This window comes from Harpia harpyja, chromosome 6 (genome assembly GCF_026419915.1).
Source record: "Harpia harpyja isolate bHarHar1 chromosome 6, bHarHar1 primary haplotype, whole genome shotgun sequence".
NCBI lineage: Eukaryota > Metazoa > Chordata > Aves > Accipitriformes > Accipitridae > Harpia > Harpia harpyja.
In genome coordinates, this window is record NC_068945.1 from 64,120,902 (window position 1) to 64,147,465 (window position 26,564).

Consider the following 26,564-nt stretch of genomic DNA (forward strand, 5'->3'; position numbering starts at 1 on the left):
TTGCATCTTATACCAATTTAAAATTTTCATTTGAAAAGGGGACAGGGAAAGAAAAGTCATAACCTTACTTGTGTAAGAGTTACACATTCTAAAATCCAGACATAAATTGTTGCTGGCATTAAAGACACCTTCAAAGATCTGATATATCCCAAACAGCCAGAAGTTTGCAAATGTAGTGCAATGAGGGGTTCATTAATCTTCCAAACTGGAGACGTGAAATATATGAAAAACAAAAAAGGATCCTGTCTTTGAGGAGGACATTTCTTTTAAAGTATTTCTTATGTTACAAACATAACTTTTATAAATGTTTCAAGGAAGGGATAGCTTTGTCAATTGAAATTTTGAAGGTCTAACTTTCATTGCATGTTAAAAGCAAAGAGTAAATAGTTTGGGGAGGGGTTGCATGTGTTTTGTTCTCTTTTAAATCTAATTGTTTCCCCGTGCCATCATTAAAATAATGGTAAAAACAGAACTTCAGAAAGGTTAATTTTCTTTGTTAGAGTTCTCTGTTTTTCCTTTTCTTAGACATGTCTCCTGAAAGATGATAACATTTTTTTGTGTGTGTGTGTGTTTTTAGAATTACTAGGATTCAGTTGCTCTGAGGCTTTGCTTATCTTGAGTCTCTCCCGGCTGCGTAAAGCCAAGACTTTAGCCAGCTAGTCCATCTTTCTCTATTTAGAGGCTCTTCGTGCTCCTAAATGCTGCAGCATAAAGAGATACAAATCAGAAGAGAACTGAGGAAGACAGTTGTCAGTGCTCCTGATTTTTTCAAATAAGCCCAGCAAGAACCAAACCACTGAATGAGAGTGCAAGGGCAGTGACATGTCAGAGGCAAGACTGATAAATAGTTTATGTAACGACTCTAGTTATGCACAGGTACTGAGTTATCCCCTTCTGACCCATTTCTAATACAAGCTTTATGTGTCAGAACAGAATGTGTCGGGAAAGGGGAATTTAATTTTCTATTTCACAGCTAAGAATTGTGTGCAGTGTTGGTAGGTTGTTCTGTATTCTTAGGAACTGTAGCTAGAATATCTTTTATACATTGTTTTTGTGCAAATGTTTTAATATGCATTTAGAAAACTGATTATTAGTTTAGAAATACGATCTAAAATATGTTAGCTTTAGAAATGGCACGTCCTGGTTTTTTTGTGATCTCACATATTTGTTTGGTATGCATACATACATACATTTTAGCATACTGTTGCAGTCTTACAAGAATTCAAAAATCAGTTATGCTTTTTTTTTACTGGTAATCTTTAAAGCTTTGTGATATTGCTGATTGCCTTTCACCATTCCCATTTATCGTTTGTAATTATGGTGAGTTATTTGTGGCTTCTCCTGAAATAGTGTTGCTAAGAATCTGATTTTTTGGGTCCAAATTACAAAATTTGGAGTAGTCTTTCCAATATTTGTAGAATAAGTGCTGCTCAGCAAAGGTGATACAATTTTGATAGGCCTTCCTACATGCTAAAGTCCTGGCTTGTAAGCGTCACCTGCACAGAGTGATGTTTTGGCTTGTGTGTCCATTTTGTTCCCTGTGCCTCCGCTGATTCTGTCAACAGAGGTCCCAGATGGCGTCACTGGACATTTTTGGTCCCTCAAAAGACACTGGAACACTTTGTCTGCGGCTGGTCACCCCTTTGCTAGGACAATTGACATAATTGCATTTTTCTCTTTAGCATGTTGTATGTCACTGTTCCTTTTGTTCAGAATGTTGTAGATTGTACTGCATTTATATTTTCTTTTCTTTTTACAGTTTCATAGGAGAATTTATAAAGGAATCCCACTGCAGTTCAGAGGACAAGTCTGGTCTTTACTACTTGACGTCCCTAAAATGAAGGAAGAAATGAAAGACACTTATAATGTGAGTTTGTAGAATTTCCACTTAATATTAATTTTAAAATTTTGGATACTAAGACTACAGGCTTTATTAAGCTTTTGTTGTTATGCAGTGTTTAAAAAAAAAAAAAGGATTAGAAGTTGCATTGAACTCTACTGCTTGTTTTAGCTAGGAAAAAGGCAATGTATTGAAAAGCACTTTTTCAGCTTATTTTTTAGTTCTGTAATTCATGTAATTAATTTGATCTTCTTTCCATTTCTTTTCCCATCCTCAAATACTTGCAAAAGCCCTTCTAAAAGCAGAGGAAAACAAAGTAAGGAAAAACCCCTGTCCCAGTAAAAAGACAGAAGCCTCTGAAACTACAGCTCTTTGAGAATGTTTATTAAAGGAGCACCTTGTTGGCTGAATATCAGTAAGAGGAGTTGCAGTATTCTGGAGGGGATGGAGGTTGGTGCCTTAATATTGTAAAAGCCAGAACAAGCTGGCTATCCTTCTGCCACCTCATCTCCAAGTGAGGCTTAGATATCCCTTGCAAAGCACTGTCTGGTTACTTGGTTGTGTTCTCAGAGGTGCAACTCATGACAGAGTCACCCACAAAATTCTACAGGCATAAATCGACCACTTAAGCATATCTCCGACTTAGAATATAAAGAAAATAGCTCTGTGTTACCCCCGCCAGCCCTCACCTTCAACCTGAGTAGCAGTTAAAACAACCTCTAAATTATTGTGGTTGTATTCCTCTAAATTTTTCCCTACTAACTCTACTTTTTCTGTGGGTGTGAATACAGCTCATGGCCATCAGAGCTAAACTTGAGACCCAAGAGTGGAAAGTAAGGTGTGAGTGCAGGCTAGTAAGTTAGGCAGAAGGGGAATCGAATCCTTTAAAATTCTCTCTCCCTGTCTGTCTCTCTCTCTTTCTGCTAAAGGATTATAGGCAGAGTTTAGCTAACAGAAAGGCAATTTAGTATTGTAGAGTGTTAGAGTTTTTCCCCACAGGAATTTAAATGTTCACTGCCTTTTAAAGAAATAATGTCCAGAGTTTCAAGGAAATGCTTTGCTTGTTTGATTTTGGCATTTTCTAATAGCACTTTTTTGGAGCTGAGAGTTTGTGTCTGAGTAGACAAGGAATCTTGTAAGGTCCTGAAAGAAGGTCGATGTTGGCACTGATGTTATCTAAATTTTGGTGTTTGTGATCTTCCTCTTAAATTATTTATCACTCTTTAGTCTGACAGGCTGTTCTTTCTGGCTATTATATTTTGTTTAACTTCATCAGTAAGACTAGTGGCAGATCCAAAAGGGATAAAACAGAGTTCATGCTGAATAATGTAGTTGTGGGAAAGAATACTGAGTAAAACTAGAAGCATTTAAAAATAGGTGAATTCGTCTTCAGAAATGATTAATGCCATCTAGTGCTCAATGCAAAACAAAAAAGTGTTTGTAGCTCAGATATAGAAGTAGAAAGAGTTTCTTCCATCATTATCCTAGCTTATTTATTTGTGATAGGCTCATTTTACTGCTCTCCTTTTTTCCCATTTCCTGAAGTGATATTAACACTCCTAATTCACATATCACTTACAAATTTCACACCTTAAAATTAGAAGGAAAATATGCGCATTTGCTGTAGGTCAAACAACTTCTTTCAGCTCTATGTGCAGGGCAATTACCAGTTCTTAATCTTCTGTCCTTTCCGTTTCTCAAACTCTAGGTACCCTTTCTTTTCACTCATGCTAGAGGCTCCCATGATGGCAAAGACTCAGAGTGCTTCTTTTTTTATATTCCAGCAAATGATAGGCTTTGGGTCTGGGGACAAATCGTTCTGGATGTTAGTACTTTAAATTATACTGGAAGGTGCACGTAGCTGAGATTGTGGTTAGTGTTGTGCTGGTTAATGGTCGATACCAGTTAGTTCAATGACTTACAGGTAATTCCCGATGTGCCTGAAGCTTCTGGTTGTGCTCAGCAGACTTAATGGATGTTATTGTTCCCTGTTTGATCCCTTTGTTTTTCTTATTTTTGTCTTCAAACCTTTTTGTTTTCTTGCAACCACAGTCTGTAGAGTTCTGCCTTTTGATTGTCTGTGGTATTCTCTAATAATGCCTGCCTACTCAGAAGTAATGTTTTGAAAATACCATGTTGAATCCAGTTTGAAATGTCTTGCAAACTCAACTTCTAGGGACAGAAGTGAGAATGAATGAATGAGTGTCAAGAGAAAATTATTCTAAGTGCAAAAAAAAAGGTGGCAATCTAACCTGTGCAGGCTTCCCAAGTAATCAATTGCAAAATTGGATTTAATTATAAAATGTTAAAGCAAGTGCTAAAGTGGAGGTATTCTACAACTAAATTAGATTAGAACAGAAAGACAGAGGAAAAGACTGGAGAAATGTCCATTATCTATACTTAGATAGTAACTGGCAGCTATGTAGTTATTACTTCTGCTTCAAGAAAAACACAGGAAAAGTATGAAAACCACACTAAATCATTTGGATGTCCAGTCTGGAGAACTTGCATCTTAGGTTCTTGTTCCTGAGTAGTAAAATTCACTTTCTGTTTTTCTCCAGTGATGTGCCTACCTGAGAAATAGCAATTATAAATTTGAAATGCTGAAACATAGCCTTGAATATGGGTAGTGAATGGCGTGTCACAAAAATGTGTGTTATGGGATTGGTGTTTTTACATCAATACTGTGTGAATGTGCCTGACTTGTCTAAAATATGCATATACATGCATACGTTAAAATTGTCATCTTGTGAGTTGCTATTCTATATTAAGTGTTTTAAGTCATGAGATTGCAAATACCTCAGTATAGGTGTACAGTCAGGCAGGTTTCTGCTATTTTAGAGTTCACAGTTTTAAACTTAATTTCTGTTCTTTACTGTTTTCCCAGAAATTGAAGTGTCAAGCACGAGGGTCTTCGCCAGATATTAGGCAAATTGATCTTGATGTAAATCGAACATATAGAGATCATATCATGTTTCGAGACAGATACGGTGTGAAGTAAGTAAATTAAAAGGCTTTGTTTTGCTTGTCTTAAAACTGGCTTCCGATCAGGCCTCAAGCCTCTTCAACTTATGCAAGCATGTTGAATATAAGCTCCAAACTTTCAAAGCAGGATTGTCTATGTGCAATGATGTAATTACCGTTACTACCACAAAACCAGATGGTCACTTCCAACCAACTAGTTTTCCCTCACTATGAGGTGGCCAGTAACATTCCAAAGAAAACCATTTCTCAACTGTTCTCATTTTGTTTCATATTTAATAAAAAGTCTCACATATTGTAAATACAAAAGCATGGGAATTCCAAACTAATAAATTAAAATTTATTATGCAATCATTTTATTTAACTGTGTATCTTCAAAACCAAAATAACTTGTTGCATCTCTAATAACTTTTATCTTCCCAGAGATTTTAGCCTTCCTTTGGATTTTATATTGCTCTTCTAGTATCTAATTCAGAACCAAATAAAGCAGTATTTTATGTTAGCATTTAATTATTTACAAATGTAGGCCTTAATGCTTTTGGATTTCTTCAAAAATTTTTTTTTTTTTTTACTGCCATTGGATGAGGAATATTAGGCAGCTGTCATCTTTAAAAATGCTTAATAGTGAAATAAGTGACGATACAAACATCAGTATTGTTGCTAGCTTGCAGCATCAGCACCCTGCTGAGATGAAGAGGGTATTTTTTCCCTTCTGTGACTGTATTAGTTCAGTTTTTAATCTCCTTTTCTTTCCAAGGCAGATTCTACAGTAGTCTGCTGTTTTCAAAAAGCAATACTCAAGAGCTGTGGACTTTAATGTGATAATAAAACAAACATTTTCTTATATTATTTTTCTAGGTATTTTGTGGACAAATTCTAAATATGGGGAATTTCTCTGGTGGCTGCAACACAGGGTGGAGTACAAAGCAGAAATTCCCAAGCTGAGAGCTATTCTGTGCAGCCACTGTAGTTTAGATATATTTGTGCAGTGTTATCTGTACTTGAGCTGACGTGCCTCGCCTCTCAGTAGTACTGACACAGCACCATACAAAAATGACTGTGTTGTTTCTGGGCCCCAGTTAGTTTTTATGCACACATTTTAGGTGTTACCAGAAGCTCGCTACCTCGTCAGTTTGGGGTTAACACAAGCAGAGCCAGCTCCAGTCCCTGTAGCTGTGTTGTAAGCGTGCCCTCAGACTTCACAGGAAAGCCTTTGGCTGCATAAAGCAATTTCACACTTGGAATAGATCTTGGAATTACTGTACATATATTATGCATTTCCAGTGATGCCTCAATGAAAAATTCAGAAATCATTTCACATAGCAATAAAATAAAGTCCCCTGGGTAAATCAATAGCTTGTTTGACTTTTAAGTAGACTGTATGTCTTTGAGGGTTCATTCTTTTACATGTCTTTAGTGGTATGATCTAGTGTAAATAGTACTAAAACTACCATCATTTTCTGTATCTTACTATGAATGAGATTGAGCTCTTATGCTCAGTTTCATATGGTCAGCTGAAGATATAGAAGGTTCCTGTATACATTTGGGTCCTTTTAGTTCGTCCTTGTAAAATAAGACTCCAGCTTAGTATCTAGTACTTTAGGTTACACTTTACTTTGGCTACTGAAGAATGGCTAAGCTTCAGTTCTGCAAGAGGGCAAAGAAAAATGTCATAATCTAGATGTTACGGTAAAATTCTCCAAGTATGCATCCTCTTTCTGATAGAAAATACGCAACTTTTTGCTTATGCTTTCTTTTTTAACCTGGTAATATCTATTTCTATACACTTGATTAGTGATAGAGAGAATTTCTATACATTTGATTAGTGATAGATAGAGAGAAGTTCACTGGACAGAAAAAGGACAGTATGTGAAACTCAGCAGTTAAATTTTAGCAATTTTAGTTGTAGATGAAAGTAGGGTTTCAGGTTTCCAAATTCTCTCCCCAACAAATCACAAAAAGTAGGTGTGAGTTTAAAAATTCATTATGAGAGCTCTCTATCATTACTTTGATAACCCAGTTTGAGAAGATCAGAGTTTTGTTTTGGCTGGTTTTTGAGGTGGGGTTTTTTTTTTGGTCTTAGTACCTTCACAAGTCAGACTGTTTTTACAGAAAGCAAAGGACCTATACAAAGCTCTTTTTAAGTCTAACTCTGAACTACATGGAGATCAGTACACTCTGGAGGACTGAGCATAGGATGCCGAATCAGAGTTGGTATTGTTTTTCTTCAGTTTGACAGTAGCAATCACTAAAGCAGCCTTTAATTTGGGTGCCAAGATTAAGACACCTTTGTGGCTGCTTTGTGTATTTCAACTCTTCTACATCTATGTTTGAAATTAGTAACAGCTGTTAGTGTTCCGCAAGCACAGAAATCAGGTCTGGGGTGTTTAAAGTTTGGCATTTAGAATAAATCAGTGTTTTAAATGTAGCCCATCCTATGTTTCACTTTACGTGTCTGTAAAAATTATGATCTGACACCATTGCCTTCTCAAAGTATTATAGGTATTTTTCTGAAACCTTTCAATGTGTAAAACATCAGAAAAGTGCTAAATACAATGTTGGTCTGAAAACAGAAGCGCGTATCGTTGTAAGGTGTGGTCTATCCTGTTCTTTAGTGCTAGACAAGGCAAATTGGGGAAACAGGTTTCCAAAATATAGTTCACTACTTTTAGGTTTTTCTGTTTTTACAAAAGACAATATTATAGTATTTTCCTTTTCTACTCTTATTTCTCCAGGCAACAATCTTTATTCCATGTTTTAGCTGCATATTCCATATATAATACGGTAAGTTGTATACCTTCACACTTAAATATGGTTTCTCTGAACATACCATAAGATAATAACTTACAATTCTGTATCTTCTTTCTCCCTAAAACAAACCAAACCAAATATTTCAGAGACCTTTGGAAGTACATAGAAATAAATTGTTTGTTGACATGTTTTGAGCTGCAGTTGAAATAAAGCATCTTGATTATAAGTATCTTATTGGAAAGACTGAACTGTGCATACAGTTTGACTAAAACCAAGTATTGTGTCTAATAAGAATAATGAATTTGTGCTGTGCTGGAGTTTTATACTACTGATATTTTCCCCCTGTTATATGAATATGCCTCCCATTCATTTGAATGACGGGAAGGAAAACACACTGCAGAAAGATGCATGTTGGAGTAAACAGGCATATTTTATAACCTGGAGGATTATGTTATTGGTAGTTCTTTCTTTCCATGCCAAATGGAAAATGGTTTCAAAGGTTGCATCATCTTTACTTAAGCCCTCGGTCTTGGCTGCAGTCCTGGATGAGGATTAGTTAGAGTGGGGTTTCCAGACTATATCATAAGGGTTAGAAACTTAACGTATTTTGTAATGTCTTTTGGCTGCGTGCTAAAAATAGAAGAAACAGAAATGCTATCATGCCCGCATTTAACTGTGGTTTTAATGTACTATCCCTCATTCCTTGTGCCCATTTTGGCCATTTTTGTACATCTTTCATTTTATATCCATCAGCAGCTCCCTAGAATTCAATGTAAAAGTATGTAAAGTTAAGAAGAAAGTGAAATTAAGCAGTTAGCCTAATTAAATACCACTTTGTTTCATTTTTCAAAGTTCTAGGAAATTTAACCTTTCTGTCCTGTTTCAGTTTCTTTCTCCTCACAATTGTTGGCCTATAAAAGAACTGACGTTGCTGGAATTTGTTGTCTTTCACTTGTTATGTTTTATGTTACAAAGCTTTTCTTTGTAAGCAGACTTGACACACTGAGAAATAAAACTCTGGAAGGACCTTTATACATCTCCTATAGAACATTGGACTAGTATTTTTAAGTTGCGTGAAAAATACTGTTTAAAATCAACTGTTAAAGTGTAATGATGGGAATACTACAGTGAGGCTTTTATTTTGCACTTATGTTGTTGCATTTTTCCTCTTAATGTATAGCAATTCTTATGCTTTGGTTTTATCTCTAGAGCAAAGTTCTGCTAAGAACTTGTAAACGTGAAAAAAGTCATTCCACAATTAAGTAATTGTCCTTACAAATACTTTATCAGTGGGGTTATCTGAGTAGCTAAATGATAGTGACAGTTGGTTCCTGCCATAAAAGTCAAAATTAATAGCAGCGGAAAAACTCAAGTTCGGTTTTGGAACAATAAAATTTTTTTCTTTGGGTTTATTACATCTGCTTGCTATGGGCTGCTAAACTTGAGCAGGTTTATAGTTATAGGTTACTCTTGAAAACTCCTGTGTTTCTCAGATGGTGCCCTGACTGTAAAGCAAAACAAAGCAAGACCCTGTCCCCCCAAAACCCCTCAAATTACAACGAAATGGAAAATGCATCCATTCGGAGAATAAGATGATGCCATTACTTGAAATTATTAGTACTGACAAGGATTTTGTGCATCAGTAGAGAGTTCTAATGGACAGTCAAAACTTCCAGTTTATTTTTCAGTTGGAGGGTTATGCATCATCCCTTCTATCTATAAATATTTTAAATATTGAGTGTGCTTGGTGGTGTCATAATTAGGGAACTTAGGCCATCAGGACAGGCATCCTCTTTCCTCCACTAGCTCAAGGAAAAATTAATTGCTAAGGTTAACCTTAGTTATGAGGCTTGTGTTTTAACATTTTCACTGTCTGATTTTCAGGAAGTTGGATACTGTCAGGGAATGAGCCAGATCACAGCTTTACTCCTTATGTACATGAATGAAGAAGATGCCTTCTGGGCCTTGGTGAAACTTCTCTCTGGTCCAAAGCATGCTATGCATGGTATGGAGTTTCATGTCACTTAGTATGTATTAGGTTTCAACCTGCCCTATTGAAGTTGTAAATTATTTGAAAATGGAACTATGCTGTTCTGTCTGTATAGTCAAAATAAGACATAATGGGAGCTTTATATTGGGGGGGCTATTGGATGTCACTGGAGCTCTCACCCATAATGGTAAGTAATTTTTTTAATATGTGATACCTTTCAAATAGTTCTTAATGAAAATCAGACGGTTTCCTTTCCTCTTAATCTCTCAGGGAATGTAACCAATTGAAAGCTGGTTATGTAGAGATCTACATAGCAATAAAATAGTAGTGGAAACCTAATACAGAATGTGTTAAATAATATTGCAGCTGTGCTATAATTTGCAGGACAGGAATCTATAGTAAAAAAATGGACTTGTATCTAGGCATTAAGTTTGGGTTTTTTGGTTTTCTCTGCCACGTACAGTATTTCCTGCTCTCACAGTCTTGTTCCTTGTATGTTATTGATAGTCCTCTCTTTCCATGCCAGATTTACTATGATCTATGCATATTCCATGGCTATTGGTATGGAACAACTCCAGGAATTCCAACATCTTTTGTAGATGTTAGTGATGTGGTGATTCAGAAAAGCTGTCTTTCTTGGAAGTCTGAAAAAGTAAATATTATCTAGAACTTAGGCTTTTTAGCAAATTTCCAACAAGCTCTATCTCCTTTTCCCTGCTTAAGACTTTTTCATACTGTGATATCATTTGGCTTTTCAGTGGTTTTGGATGTTCTCCACCCCCGAGATGAAGTGCTAGTTGGTTATTTTTTTTTGTTTATACTTCTGCAAAGCTATCGCCTTTAAAAAAACCCCAAAAGTGCAATCTCACATGAGGATCAGTGTCATAAGTGACATTCTGAATTCATCACGAGTCAAAGACTTGCTTGGAGCTTTACACAATGATAACACGGACTAAAAGCATCTTACAAAAAAAAATTCTATAAATTTAATAATAATCAACTATGCAACTACAACTGTGTAGAATGTTGAGCTCCTCAAAGGTCATAGAAAATTTTAGGTGTTTGGGGGAGTCAGTCTAAATCAAGTCATTATATACCAAATCAGTTGATCTGGTTTTGATACATGGGAGCTTCGCATAGGCATAGTTGCCTTTTTAAGATGCCGTACAGTGTTAAACAGGATTTTAAAACTTTCCAGTTTTTTATGTCTCAGTGTTTTGTCCATGTCACTTTTTTTTTTTTTTTTTAAAAACAGGAGAGCGTCCTAACCTTGCAATGTCATGCTAATGGAGAATTATTAACATGAATTTCTCAGGCTGATTTTTGTAGTCATCATTTGAACTTGCTGTGATGAACAAAAGGGTTCATATGGTAGTTGGTGATGGACTTATGCAGGCAGATGTGTGCTTGTGTACTTATGGGAGTCAGCACGCTGCCTGCGTAACTGTTACTGGATACCCCATTCAGACCTCCCTCTCTCCTTCCTTCGTTCCTTCCCTTCTTTCCACCCTGAGTTACAGGGCACACACCTGTTAAGTGATTAGAGAAGGAAGGAGGGAGCTTTGAGTAGCCTAAGGCTTGATGAGTTCCTCCACAGGGCATACGAACCATCATGCTGTAGGTTTATACACACATTGAAGCTGTCTTGGCAACATCTGTTAAGGAAGTTTGCATTTATAGATATGCTGACAAAACCTTAATTATAACTCAAATGTTCCAAATTTATCATTTGTTAAATGTTACCAACATAATCTAAGGTCCTGCTTTCAGCAAGTTGGACCAGATAATCTCCAGAAGTCCCCTCCAACCTAGATTTCCTATGATTCTTTGAATGTATGTGTTTTAAATGAGTTTATGCCACAGTGCAGAATTACTGTAAATATCACTGTAGATTCTGGAAGGGAAACTTTAAAACTGACTTAACCAGTGTCATCTAACTGTTTGCACTTTTTCTGTGTTCTTTGGGGAAAGTAGTTTCAAGCACTGTTTGCCAACTGTTTGTTCTTCATAGACAAAGTTTTTCATCTGTTTTTCTCTTCTGCTTGTGATCTGGAAACCTGGAATGCTTTTTGGGTGCAACCCATGTGTCTCAGATACATAGCCAGACTAACTTCTAGCACAAACCACTTGAAATCAAGGGGTGAATTTGGCCTCTGTGGTGTTTCATAATGAATGGATAATGTGAAGTCTCTAAATGATAAAATACAGGTATCTGACCTTGAAAATGATTTAGGTTTTTGAAAGCTCTTTCCTTTGGGGTTTTTAAAGTCTTAAAAATTCAAGATAATGAGTTGGTATATATAAATTGAAAGAACTTCCTATGGAAAAAGCACCTTTGAATGTTTTTAGTGATGGCTAATTAGCTTTGATGTAGTAATTCACTGTTTACATTAAGAAAAAAACCCCAAACACCTCGCCTATATTAGCAAAATTTTGTAATATGCAACCTGACATTTAAATATGATAGAATGTGCATTTGTATCTATGAAATACTAAACCTGTGTGAAATTGAGATAGTAAATCTTGCAGCTTAGTGACCATGTACTGAATTACATATTTGGTAACTAGAGTTTTCTTTTTGGTTTGGGACTTTTTAGGGATTCTTTTGGTTTTTTTGAAGTGACATGTGTTCTGTGTTCGTACTTTTTTCCAGTTTCCATACTGTCTATCATTTAGAAGTAAAAACTGTTGAGGGGTTTTTGTAGCCTTTTTTAATCCTAAGAATATGGGATTGCTGTACCAGACCTATTTAACTCAGTGTCCTGTGTCTGATAGTGACCAGCAACAGATGGTCAGTGAAGTGTCGAGAATAAGGCAACCAAGGATCAACACCGCCTGGAAAATGTGTTAGAGGCTGAAAGAATTTCTGGATGAGCTTCTTGAGATGGAAATTTGTTTTGCCTTTAATAGTCTCCAGTAGACTCTTCTTCCTTAAATAATTCATTGTGTTTGACTGTGGATTGTGTTCTTCCATTTTTGTTTTGGCTCTGCCACACAATGGTTTCTTGATGATGCCCTCTAGATTTTGCCTTAGAGAAGACAGTGAATATTCATAACCTGTACACTGCTGGCACTTGGTGGTATTTCCCCTTAGCTGTTTCTTTACTGCAGGCTGATCAGCCATAGTGTTTTAATCTGTTCTTGACATAGAAGTGGTTGTATACTTTGATAATTTCTGACTTCTTGCCTTTTCCAGATTTTCCAGTACTCCTTCAGGATGGCTAGGACTTGACTGTTCACAGTGCAGACACATGGCACGTGTCAAATAGCTTAGGTCCCAGCACAAACTCTTATTCATAGGTGAAGCCTTTTTGTCTTTTTTATTTTATGATCTTTTAACTCATTGGATTAGCTGCTTTAGGAGATGGACTGAAGAGATGAATCTACTTCAGTGATAGGCTCTATTAAGTACTTTTGTAAGTCAAATCAGGCAATATCCACTGCTCTTTGTGCCTACATGGTCGCTGATTTCTTCCAGGAAGCCTAGTAGATTTAAGAGACATGACCTCTCTTTCTAAAAACCATGTTGAGTCTTCTCTGGTGCATTGCATCCATCTGGACGTCCACTTACCACAACTTTATTTGTTATGGTTTCTGTCAGTTTCCTCTCAGAGTATTGGCCTAAATGTTGGACCAATATTGGACTGAAAACTAGTCTAAGAAAAGCTAACATCATGTCATCCACTTTCCAGGCTCCTGGTATTTTAAGCAAGAGGTTTCACAGAATCGGTATTTCAGCTAGTTGATCTTTGAGTTCTTTTAGAGCTGTTTAGGGTTCTGACTTGGGAACCTTCCCAGTATCTTCAATGCAAAAATTTAACTTGTTTTTAGTCTTGACTTTATCTTCTCTGAGCACTTCTAAAAATCTTCACAGACTGTTGAACCTACAAATTCTCTGTCAGGCTTTCTGTTTCCAAGGTGTTTGAAAATAGGTCTATTAGTATTTTTTTAATGTCTTTTGTAAGTTGTTTTTTTGGGGGAGGCTTGCTTTTCATATTTTTCTACTGCCAGTGTTTGATCATATCTGTTTTTCTGATCTGAACACAGCTTCAGCTTTTTGAAGGATCTTCTTTGAATGGTTTCTTTTCCTGCTGTGTAGCTGTACTAGCTTTCCTTTACATTTCAAGTTTTTTGGCTAGTATTACATGTTTGCTCTGAGCCTTTTTTTTTAACTCTGCTGATAACTCAATTGGAAGGGAATCTTAGTGCTTTTCTTTTCCAGTGTATGATCACTAAAGCTATTCAAGATTTTTAATGTGCCCTTAGTTTCAGTTGTATGAGCTCATAATCTTTACTTTATACTATATATTCATATTTGTATTGGTAGAATATCCCTCTTGTCTTTTTTTTATGGCCTTTTCTTCAGTGTAGATGGTTCTAGTAGCTGCCTATGCTCTTTGCCCTTCTATCATGAATTTGCTGGGCATAATCCTGATTTATGTCTTTTTGGCTTTTAAAAGTTTTAGTTGGTGTGGTTGTGGGGTTTTTGTTTTGTTTTCTAAAGGATAATTATAAATTTGGTTTCCCCATGAACTTATAGTGGGTAGACTAACATAAGACTGATGGATCTGCTGTCATGTACCATTACTAAACTAATAATAGTCACTAAAGGAATGTATTGATGTTTTGCTGTAGTCATTTAGGCAGGAGTATGTGCATATCCGTATGTGGATATAATAATACTGCTATGAATATCTGTTCAGATCCAGTGGTCATACAGAAGGATAATGTTCTCAAATGTCTAAATGCCTTTTTTTAATATCATTTTTATTATACATACACCTGTTACATGGTCAACTTCTTTTCTTAGGTTTTTTTATTCCTGGTTTTCCAAAACTGTTGAGGTTTCAAGAACATCATGACAAAATACTGAAAAAATTTTTGTCCAAACTTAAGCAGCATTTGGTAAGTATTTATATCACAATAAAAGCAATTGTAATTTACAGCTTGCTACCTTGTTTCAGTTCAGGTTAACACACTAGGTTAAGAATACCTCAAACCTCAGAAAAAAATGCAAAGCTCTAAGAGGCAAAAGTGCTGTTATTTTCATTATAGACAATGTTATGGTGCACCTTGGCAGAGTTATGATAAAATTGGATCCTAAGTGTAATGAAATTGGGCGTCTGTCTCACTTTTGACCTCTGAGTTGAGGAAAATATGTGGTCCTACCTGGACTTGAGCAAACTGCTGTATAGCAAGCTGATGTTAAAACATTTTATCAAGAGTTTATTGTGTGTAGAGCTTTGTGGCTCATCTCTGGACAGAGGTGACTTTGCAACCAACCAGTTTTAATCTCTGTTTAAAAAAATAACCTTTATAAAGGAGTTAATGGTCCTTTTAAAATTTGCACATACTCAGTAGTATTTTCACGAAGCTAAACGTTGAGTGTTGTCCCTTCTAATGCTCTTAAATAGGTAATAATATGCTCTTTATTTTTTTGCTAATATTGGCTGTATTCATTCTAAGGAACAAATTTATTTTTCGAACGGGAGAAAAATGCCCTTCCAATAGTCATTCAAGAATTTTCTTTTACAATCACGTTGGTTCTGCCAGAATCCATCTCCAAGACTTAAAAGGTAGCGTAAATGATGCCCAGTTGCAGCAACATCATCTAAGAGTGATAGCTGCTCTACAAACATTACCTTCCCAGGACTATATTATTTTCTGTTTAGTATTTTATCTCCTTACAAAAAGAAAAAAAAGACAATTTGGGAGCAGACAAGCACCTTGGCAATGATGAATTGCATCTAATGTGTGCCTGTTGTATTATAAAATAGAATTTCATGTGTTTTTTTAACAACATGCTGTAAGACCTGCTCATAACATAGAAATAGGCAGATCTGGTTAGGAAAAAAACGACTCTTCTATTAAAAGGTCAAGTCAAAATTAGTCATGCAAGATTATCTTATCATATTAAAAAAAAAAAAATCAGGACCAGTTCTGTAACTAACTTGACTCTGAAATGAAAGTTGCAGATTTAGTTTTTACAGTACATGCAAGATGATGATTCTTGTATGCAGTCTTATTCTCATTTTTGAGGTTCGTGTTTTAGGAACAAAATACAAAATAATCCCAAGAAGATTGGGTGGTTTTAACAGTAAATGGTAAATGGCCCTTACATTTTCCAAAAATCCAAAAGTAATTATATGTGATTGAGGTGATAAAACGTAAGGCTGGCACGTTATTAAATTTTATATATTGCTTACATACCTCTTATTACTGCATTTAATAATCAAGAACTTTTTTTCTGTCATCCGTCCCCGTGACTCATTCCCCCCCCCCCCCCCCCCCGCTGCCTTGGGTCACTTGAAAAAGAAAGTTTCAGAAAAGTGCAGTAAGTTGCTTTAGTAACTGAAAAAGCTAGTTTAAATAAAATGCTTTGATAGCTCCCTTCTGAGGGAGTTCTTGGCCACTTGTTTAGAGGGATCCAGAAAACATTCACTCTCTCTATATATTTACTATATATTTTTCCTTTCAGTTTTAAATCAGAACTTAATTCTATTTTTGTGTGAATTACTTTAGTGGCATTAAATTTCATAGCAATCAGTTTTTTTTATCAGGGAAAGGCATGGTCCATTATATCTGTCTTTCAGTAGGCTGATGGCCATTCTTGCAGGTTAGAAAAGTCTCAAAATAAGGTGGGTTTTTGTTCTGCTTTTTTTAAAGACTCTCAAAATGAAAGTCTCATAAAGATTATTTCAATTATATTAAGAATTATTTTTCCTCATTTCTTACTGTGAATGTATCACTAAGATGAGCCCATTTTAACTTGCTGAAAGATGAAGGTAAAGCCTGCAGATAAGCCAGAGGGATTTGGACCATTGTTTATTCAGTGTTTGTATAATTGAAATTTTTAGATTTGGTCCATTGCTTATTCAGGGTTTGTAAACTGGAAATTTTTGGAAAAGATGAACGTGGCCAGCAATAGAATGTGATGTTATCCCAAAGTTAAAATTCAGAATTTCTTAACTTTTCAACTTTTACTGTGGCTTTTCCTCTAACTGTGCAAAGAACTTTGAAGAGCTCCATGAAACTGCAAAGAAGCTTTAGCCATCTTTGAATGGGGTGGCATACCAGATGGACCATCTATGCTGTAGGGATAATTAGGCCCTTAATTAAGGAATGAAATTCCTTATCAGTCTAAGTGCTGTTCTGAGGTCCTGGGTTTGAAGAATTTGATTGTTTTAGGCTGATTTCTGGTAGATAAATATTCTTGTCACAAAATCTTTTCAACCTTTGGTGTGAATTGGCAGCCTTGCTGTAGAGAAATAAAAGACTTAAGTGGACTCAGTGCCTGAACTTTGGTTGCTCCAGAATATCTATCTTTTTTTTTTTTTTTTTTCTTGAGAGAGGATTTAATCCTCTGCTACCTCTGTCCCAAGAATAAGATGGAGGTCCAAGATGTGTTAATACCTCTGCATCTCTGAATGCATGTTTCTTCAGGTGGTGAAGCTGATGACAAAAAAATATAAAAGACAGAAATTGTATTTGTTGGATTGAAGTAGCGGTGTTTCATGTAGTTAAATTAATTCTTTATGGTGAGTATTGGGTACATTGGCCACAAGGTGAAAATGTTTTTTCATGGGCAGTGCAAGGCATTACTTGATTTTTGTGAGTATTTTTAAACTGCGGTTTTTACAGGACTCCCAGGATATGTCCACTAGCTTTTACACAACAAAGTGGTTTTTCCAGTGTTTCCTTGATCGTGTGAGTATGTTTTTCATTTTCTATTTCTGTTTTTAATTGTGACTTGGGACAAACTGTTTCACAGTGTTGCCTGATTATGTCGTTGCAGACTCCCTTTACATTAAGCCTCAGGATATGGGATATCTACATACTTGAAGGAGAGCGGATTCTCACTGCTATGTCTTACACAATTCTGAAACTACACAGAAGTAAGAAATCTCTCAAACATCTGAATGCTAAACAGATTCATCTGGTGGTGGTCTTATTTTGTGTAGCTTGACCTTGTGTGAAAATCTTAGTTTCCCATTTGCCTTGTGCTATTTCTGACAGGTATTTTTCTTTCCTTATGCACAAAAAGATCAAAAATCTTTGTTTTATTAATGTGTGTGTGGTGGGCTGACCCTGGCTGGATGCCAGGTGCCCACCAAGCCGCTCTATCACTCCCCTGCTCAGCAAGATGGGGTGGGGAGAGAAAAGAAGATGGAAAAAAAACTTGTGGGTCAAGATAAAGGCAGTTTAATAAAGCAAAAGCTGCATGTGGAAACAAAGGAAAACAAAAGATTTATTCTCTACTTCCCATCCACTTCCCTGCAAGCAGAGCTTCAATACAGGTAGCGGTTTCTCCGGAAGACAAATGTCGTAATAACAAACGTCCCTCCCTCCTCCTCCTTCCTCTCAGCTTTTATTGCTGAGCAGCCACCCTATGGTGTGGAATATCCCTTTGGCCAGTTTGGGTCAGCTGTCCTGGCTGTGTCCCCTCCCAAGATCTTGCCCAGCCCCAGCCTGCCGGTGAGGGGGGAACGTTGGAGAGACAGCCTCGATGCTGTGCGAGCACTGCTCAGCAGTAGCCAAAACACTGGGGTGTTATCAACACCTTTCTAGCTACCAATACAGAGCACAGCACTATGAGGGCTGCTGTGGGGAAAATTAACTCCATCTCAGCCAGACCCAATACAGTGTGATTCCCAAAGAAAAATATTTATTACAGTAAGAAATTTTTTAAACATCGACATGAGGTGAGCTGTGTTGCTGATTAAACAATGGAGAAAAAATATTGTAGTTCCACATTTTGGAAATGGCTTGTTAGCCCCTACAGGATTTAAATTAATCTGAAAAGCTCACAAAGAATCCAGAGTATGCCACTAAGTGCCTGAAACTCTTATCAGCAAACAATTCAGCAATGAGGAATCATGTCTCTCTATGCTGTTGTTTGTCCGAGAATGTAATTAAAATTCAGAATTTCTGTAGTCTGCCTGGATGGCCTTCTCTTCCATCTCTTGCCTTTGGGTAAAGTAAAATTTGAGATTTTGAACAGAAGAATTGCCCAAAGCATTTACACCTGGTTCCCCAAAGTGGTTTAGCACCTTAAGTTCTGAAGGATCCAAAAAGCTTTTGAGGATGGATGTTAGCTTCTAAATATACTTGAGCATTTCTCAGGGTGATACCTTGTAGCTCGAGTTTGATAGTCTTGCTCTGGGACTTTGGCTTTCTTAGTGAAGTCGTTTAACTCTATGTAAATTCAGAGGTCTGCATGGAGCCTGCAGAATTGACGTCTTAATTTGCATGCTAGTTTACCCTCCTTGAACTGTGGTGATACTACCTCACTGTCTCACTAGGGTGTATTCATTAGTTTGTGTCATAAACTGCTTTGAAAAATGAAAAAGGTTACTTTTTTAATTATTGTACTTAAGAAAGCTAAACATTTAGAGGCAAATTGTTAGGCTTAGCATTTTGGTTTCTTTTCTTTATTTGCAAATAGACATCTGCTTGAATTTTTATTTTTATTTTTTTTTATTCACCACTCTTTTTATGAGAAGACCTGAGGAAAAAGTCTGAGTGCAGGTTTGCTTGCTTGGCAAGTACGTAGCAACTTCTTCCACGATTAAAACACCGAGAGTACCTTATGGCAGCAGAGAAGAGATTAGAGGACTGGCAGAGAAGGTGGCAGAAGACGACTCTGATTTGTTTTCCAGTCTCTTGTCTACCCTTAAAAACATTAATAGTATAGCTATCCAGTCGAAGTGCCATTGTGGAATACATGCCAAGAGCATTTTTATTACAGTGCAAAAACATTTTTTTATGGTTTCTGTATAGAAATTGTACATTCTGGAGCTTTTGATGGCATACATATGCTTAAAGAAGTTACATAGTTACACAGTTGCAGACTTGCAAGCCACATAGGTTTGTGTGGGAAACATGGCCTTACTGCTGTGCAGAAGGGGAAAGAAAAATAATATGATAACTGTAAAATGACTTTCAAAGTATGACCTGAATTTGATTGAAGTAGCAAAAAGTACCTGAATTTTCAGAGAGCCTGAAGCAATGGTTCTGAAGTGTGAATTGCCATCATCATTTCATTGGAAGTTAATTCAGTTGTGAATGAAGATACTGTAAATACAAATCTTTAAAATGTTTTACCGCTTTTCAAAGCGCTTAATAAGAGATATGATGTATGTTGTACAGATCTACAGCAGTATTTTGTAAGCTAAGGATGCAGGCTGAAAAATAAAGACCTGAAGCTGTTGGACATAAGGCTGAGGGAGGGTGACTTGTAGTTAGTTTTCTGAAGATGCCCCTTCTTGGAAAACATTGTCCTAAGTAGAGAATGATAAGTAGAAAGTACTTCTGTGCTGATTTGCAAGTGAATTTTTAATGCATTTCATAGATTTCTGGTGTAAAATTCTGTTACCTGCTTAATTAAGTGTTTTTCATTCTACTTTGAAAACAAAAGCATCTAATGTCTTAAGTGCATTTTCCAATGTCCATAATCAAGATATTTTAATGCATAATAATTTCTTCTTATATAGAGCATCTGATGAAATTACAAATGGAAGAGCTTGTAGAATTTCTGCAGGAGTCTTTAGCCAAGGATTTCTTCTATGAAGATGACTTTGTAATAGACCAGCTCCAAAATTCTCTATCAGAATTGAAACGGGCAAAGCTGGATTTACCAGTAGCTGGTAAGAAACTTGAACATATGCAGATTTAGATGTTTGGAGCTATTCACACATTGTCCATTTTTAAAGCGTTAATTCATGCTGTTAAAAATTGTGCAAATATTTATCTCTTCATCACTGTGTAGGTTTTAGGGGTTTTTTTGGTTGTTTGGTTTTTTTTTTTTCCAGAAAAACCATTTTACAGTTTAAAATCAACACCTTTCATTTCATGAGTTTGCTCTTTTTTTGGTGTTTTGTTTACTGGTTGTAAGCTAATGGCAAAGCACTTTAAAACATCCCATGTCTTGATAATTTTATTAACTTGGATTTATAAAATCTTTAAGATAGGAGATTAAATATCAAGCTTTCAAATTATTTCAAGCAACAGCGTTGCCTGAGAATCCAGTCTGTTTTGTAGCTTGATTAGCTATGGAACAAACTTCAGGTCAAATAGTTTCTTCTGTTAGTCAAATCCAGATTTTTAATTGTTTGCAGGTGATAGACCTTCTGGGTGTTTAACTGAATCATTTTCTTTGTTTCTTCTCAGCCTTTGTGTTTGTGCTTTTCGGTTGCAGAGTGGAGGTGGTTGTTTCGTGGGGCACTACTTACGAAATGTGTACAGGATCTCTTCTTCCTGTATTAAGATTCTGTTATCTTTTCTGTGCCTACCTCCACAATCTTTAATTAGAATTTTTCTTGTGATTATGCAGAGTCCTTTTTCTTTATGCTTGCTAATTGTAAAATAGTATGTGACAAAAAGAATGTCTTTTAAAATTTTAAAAGTATGGCAGAAATTACCTTAAAATATATTTATTAAGTTGCTATGATTAGCTTTCAGAAGTTAAGAAGTGTCAGAATAAAGCTTGCCTATGTAGCATTGTTGTGATATTTTTTTCCTGAAGTTCTTTCATTAATGAACTTAATTCTTCTGTTTCTGTAGACCTTATTTATTGCATGTAGTATTGGCCTGTTTCAGGACTACTCATCACAAATAGATACCTGTTTCATCTGTTTCTTCAGCAGATCCGTACCTCTGGAGTACAAACATTTTCTGTACATTTGTTTCCTATCATCTTGGCTTCTTGTCAGAGTTTCTCATTTCTCTTGCTCCCTGTTCCTGTGGTTTGCCCTTTTTCTGACTTTCTATAACATTTCTCCAGTACGCTTTCTCCCACCCACAATAGGTCTAAGTCTAGTTCCTGCTCTTGTCTTTTCGTCTGCTCAGTCTTCTTGGTCCTTCTCATCTACAGACTGTGTTCTGTGAGTCTGCATTTCTTCTCCATGTTACTATGTGCATTGCTGCTTCCCCTTTCTAATCCCAGCCCTCTCATCCTGCCTTTACCCCATCCTTTTTCTACAAGCTAGGTTTCAGTCTTGACTTATTCTTCAGAGCAAGTTGCTCTTTTCAGCACTACTCTTCAGCTGTGTGCTTTGTCAGATATCTTGTCACAGCTGATGCTTGGTCATGGTGACTAGATGTAAGCAAATATGTCAATGAGGAAGTTTGTCTTTTAGCATCAGTTCCACTCCATCATGTTAAAGGAAGATAGAACATGAGAGTGCTTTCTGTTAAATTTTAAATACAGAGTTCTCCGTGATTATGTTTGAACGGTGATGGGATTATCCCCCAAAACTTTTAATTGTTTGTAGATGGGTAGATTTTTCATGGATGTAGTAAAGTAAATCTTATCAGTGAGAAGTTTCTAGTTTCTACTTGAAGCTGTGGTAGCTGAAGAGTTGGGAAAGATTTTTCTAGTTTGATACATGATGGAGTTAATGTATCTTCCAGCCCAGAAAATCACATGCATGTAACTCATGTTGAGAGTTTCTGTGGAAAATACAGAATTTACTGGAAATTTTCTTGATGGGAAAAAAAAAAAATGAAGGCAAACAGTCTGTTCCTAACTTATTTATGTTTTAAGGCTTTTCTTTTGGGAGAATGTAAAATGCCTTCAAGTGAAATTTTGTTTGAGAAGGCTCTGGATTTTCACAGAAAATTGAAGGAGGCTTTAGGTGATGTAAGAGCCATCTACCTTGCAATGCAGTAACAGAAAGTGAGACACAAGGAGTCTTCTTGTGGAGACCAACAGCAAAGGGTAGTGAATGTATCTTCTTTCTGAGACAGTTTGGCAATGGAATGCAAGTTGTTTGGTTTCATACTTTGTACACTCAAGTGTAACTTCTGGTATGGCTAGCTGACAGGACGGTAATTGTTTTGAGCCATATTGGTTCTTTCTTTTGGATAGCTAAAGGAACATCAATGACAATAAAATGTTGTCTGTCTGTCCATGTCTCCCTGCCCCCCCCCCCCCCCCCCCCCGCCATGAATGAGGGAGGTTTAAAATTAAAATAGGAAAAGCAAATAGGAAAAGCAAAGCCAAAGTGAAGTATATTTTGGTGCTGGATGAGGAATTGAGCTTTTTTCTTTTTAATTTCAAAGTAGCCTGGGAAGGCCTCTCTGTGTGGTATATTCTTGCCAGGGGTAAATGGGAACATTACTTAACCTTTCACAAAATCAATATAAAATGCCTTCATCCTAATCCTTGGGAATCTAGCTGATTTGTCTGCTGTTATCTGTAGTTGAGTGAGGTTGCCTCATTTGTTCTTCATATGAATTTGACAAGCCTCTGATTTTTTTTTTTTTTAAATTTTTTTTTTTTATGTTCCCACTCTGATGTTCATTTTGGTTTTACTAATCACTGTCTCCAGGCAATAGTATTTTTCTACAGGTTCTGAGCATTCTCTGGACATTCAGCTTTGCTCATGTGTTGTGTGGTGGGTTGACCCTGGCTGGACACCAGGTGCCCACCAAAGCCGCTCTATCACTCCCCTGCTCAGCTGGACAGGAGAGAGAAAATATAGCAAAAGGCTCGTGGGTCAAGATAAGGACAGGGAGAGATCATTCACCAGTTACTGTCATGGGCAAAACAAACTCGACTTGGGGGGATTAGTTTAATTTTTTGACCAATCAAATCAGAGCAGGATGATGAGAAATAAAACCAAATCTTAAAACACCTTCCTCCTACCCCTCCCTTCTTTCCAGACACAACTTCACTCCCGAATTCTCTACCTCTTCCCTGTCCAGTGGTGCAGGGGGACAGGGAATGGGGGTTGGGGTCAGTTCATCACACGTTGTCTCTGCTGCTCCTTCCTCCTCAGGGGCAGGACTCCTCACTCTTCCCCTGCTCCAGCCTGGGGTCCCTCCCACGGGAGACAGTTCTCCATAAACTTCTCCAATGTGGGTCTTTCCCATGGGCTGTAGTTCTTCACGAACTGCTCCAGCGTGGGTCCCTTCCCCGGGCTGCAGTCCTTCAGGCACAGACTGCTCCAGCGTGGGTCCCCTGCAGGGTCACAAGTCCTGCCAGCAAACCTGCTCCAGCCTGGGCTCCTCTCTCCACGGGGCCACAGGTCCTGCCAGGAGCCTGCTCCAGCGCTGGCTTCCCACGGGGTCACAGCCTCCTTCGGGCATCCCCCTGCTCCGGTGTGGGGTCCTCTCTCCCCGGGCTGCAGGTGGAGATCTGCTCCCCCGTGGACCTCCCTGGGCTGCAGGGGGACAGCCTGCCTCACCATGGTCTTCCCCACGGGCTGCAGGGGAATCTCTGCTCCGGCGCCTGGAGCATCTCCTCCCCCTCCTTCTTCACCGACCTGGGGGTCTGCAGGGCTGTTTCTCTCCCATGTTCTCACTCCTCACTCTGGCTGCAGTTTCTGTTCTGCCACAACTATTCCCCTTCTTAAATCTGTTCTCCCAGAGGCACTACCACCACCACTGATGGGCTCGGCCTTGGCCAGCAGCGGGTCCTTCTTGGAGCCGGCTGGCATTGGCTCTATCGGACATGGGGGAAGCTTCTAGAAGCTTCTCACAGAAGCCACCCCTGTAGCCCCCCTGCTACCAAAACCTTGCCATGCAAACCCAATATATGTGTCTGTCTGGCTCTAATACCTTCAGTCTCTTTTTACTATTTTTCTTCCGATTTCATGTAAAACTTATGAAACCATTATATGTCATGCAGTAATACACACAAAAAATACTAGACTGTTCATTTAAGTATCCACTGTAGCCTGAGAAGATAGTGTTTATTTTAGTTTTCTCAGCTGAAATCAAAGCACTACTTCCTATCTTGTACTTTTTTTTTTTTTTTCCCCTCTTACTGAGCAACAATACACCTTTAAGAACTAAAGTAAAACTGCATGTTAGGAAAAACTAAAAAATCTCCATCTTACAGTTGCATCAGTATCAGTCATCCAGGAATAGCAGTGAGCTAATTAAGCTCAGTGGAATTTTCCATCTGGCATCCTTTGCTAGGCAGTATAGATTTTCCTGCCCTAGTAGGGTAAGCTGCAGTAGGATATTAAAAGAGGTAATAACTTTTGTGTTACTTTAAAGTGGATGTCTGCTTATGTCTGATGTAGCTTTCTCTGGCTTGCTTCCTCCATGGCTTCTTCCATTGAATTAAGGAGCTCCTTGTTCCCTTCAGAGCAGAGAGGAAGGAAGGGACTTAATTTAACACTTTCTCACTGATAAAACCCTTAAAATGCTCAGCCAGAACATGGACATTAAGGGGATCGTGCTAATTTTGGATGCAGGTGAAATGCTTTTGCCAATACTAGGGCTATTTGCGTAAAGCAGACCATGGATTTTCATTCATCTTTGTGGTAATTTCTAGTCTAACTGCTGGCCAGTATAGGATAGCCTGAACTTAGCAACTACAACCTTCAGAGGATGACTTGGAACTTAAGTGCTGTTCTCAAAACCCAAAGTAGGCATCCCTGTTCAGTGACGTTATGGAGACAGTAAGCTGTGTGGATAAGCACACTTATTGGTGAGCCGCTTGGTTATCAAGCCCTCAGAGAGGCAGGCTGTGACAGCTCTATGGTAGAGACTGTCCTTTAAGGTACTTCTCTGACATGTCCTGAAGCAAATTTAGTAGAAAAGACAATTGGTATTTTCTGGATTGCCTGGAACATTATGAAGGGTGTCCACACCATGGCAGGTTCTTAAACAGCACACTCATCTAAAACCGTATGATTCCTGTTTACATCTCAAGGAACCAGATTTGACAGAGTGGACAATCTCTTAACTCAAGGATGATGTCTAGAGCATAGTGAAAGGAATTTTCTTGGTACACCCCATTGATTTCCAGAATTTCTTGATACAGATTCTTTCCTTGGCTGTTACTCCAAACAGCAGCAAAATTCTTTGAATACTCACAAGGTATGGATAGAATTTCCAGCTTTGCTCTAAGTTATTGCAGTAGGCCTATGTAAATAATGCAATGATTAATAAACAATATTTATATATTAATACATATTTTTTTATAGTGTCTGACTTTAATAAACAGAAGTGCTTACCAGTGAAAGTTTCATATTCTACTTAAAAATATGTTGCTGAAAATAGTTTATTAATCTAGTGCTTCATAAACAAGACAGGCCCACCTTCAAGGCTGAAGGCTCTCAGGTCTGTTCTTGAGACAATTTCTTACCTGCGTTTTGATATATGGTGTCCTGAAAACGGAGGGTAGAGGGGTCCTGGGTTGGATTTTTTTTATCACTGAAAGTTTAATAGACCTTAAGAAGCTGAGAAGGCCTTAAATCAGAGATAAAGGTCTTGTACCTTAATTTTAAAGCAGTATTGGCAAATTTGGAATCTGCCCTTGTCCTTGTGATCATCTTAACTATATTTGTGCATTTTAACACCAGCTTTAAACTGACTCAGTTCTTCTAGTTCTGCCAGCCTTTTCTGTATTCAGGGAAAACTAGCAAAATTTGAATCTTGCATTTGCCATAAACTTTTAAATGTTTATCTGCTATTTATCTTTACTGGTATATGTTATTAAATTTTTTATCAATATCTTTTATTCAAATATCTGCCTATTTTAAATACTCACCAGTGACAGTGCAGAAGTATATACTAGGTTGATAACCTATTAAATATTGTCTATTCTCTGCCTTTGATGCACCTTTTGACAGCCAAAACAATAGAAATATGTAAGTCAGCTTGACTTTCCTGTTTCTGATGGTGTCTCTCTTTTGGTTGTGTTTTGTTTCAGAGGAATTTTGGATTTTTCACTTGTGCTTGAAGAATATACAAGTAGCTATTTCATATAATGCACTTCATATTTTAATCAACTAATTTTTATGCCTTGTTTCTTGTGTGATATAACTACAATATTATGAAGGAAATTAATATATGGAATTATACTAATATAATTAGTGTATTATTTTCAGCAGTTTTAGACATTGGCTTTGCATCATTTAAAAATCTTTACCGTTTAAAACTTGCATGCTTTTTTAAAATATGATCCAGATAGTTATATTGGTCCTTGTTCATATTCCTATTTTAAACTGACTTTTCAAGAAAGTATATTTTCTGGAAGAAACA

General features: G+C 37.2%; 1 protein-coding gene across 4 annotated transcripts in view; it reads left to right on the forward strand.

Annotated features, from left to right (window-relative positions):
• The window catches only part of USP6NL (USP6 N-terminal like), a 130,786-nt gene that overhangs the window by 94,688 nt on the left and 9,534 nt on the right, over positions 1-26,564 (forward strand). For all 4 annotated transcript variants that reach the window (XM_052789924.1, XM_052789925.1, XM_052789926.1 and 1 more), the window contains 8 exons: positions 1,760-1,867; positions 4,728-4,837; positions 7,558-7,606; positions 9,458-9,578; positions 14,374-14,468; positions 17,205-17,270; positions 17,359-17,458; positions 20,057-20,209. In XM_052789924.1, the coding sequence (XP_052645884.1) occupies positions 1,760-1,867; positions 4,728-4,837; positions 7,558-7,606; positions 9,458-9,578; positions 14,374-14,468; positions 17,205-17,270; positions 17,359-17,458; positions 20,057-20,209 (802 nt within the window). The remainder of the gene's footprint in view (positions 1-1,759; positions 1,868-4,727; positions 4,838-7,557; positions 7,607-9,457; positions 9,579-14,373; positions 14,469-17,204; positions 17,271-17,358; positions 17,459-20,056; positions 20,210-26,564) is intronic.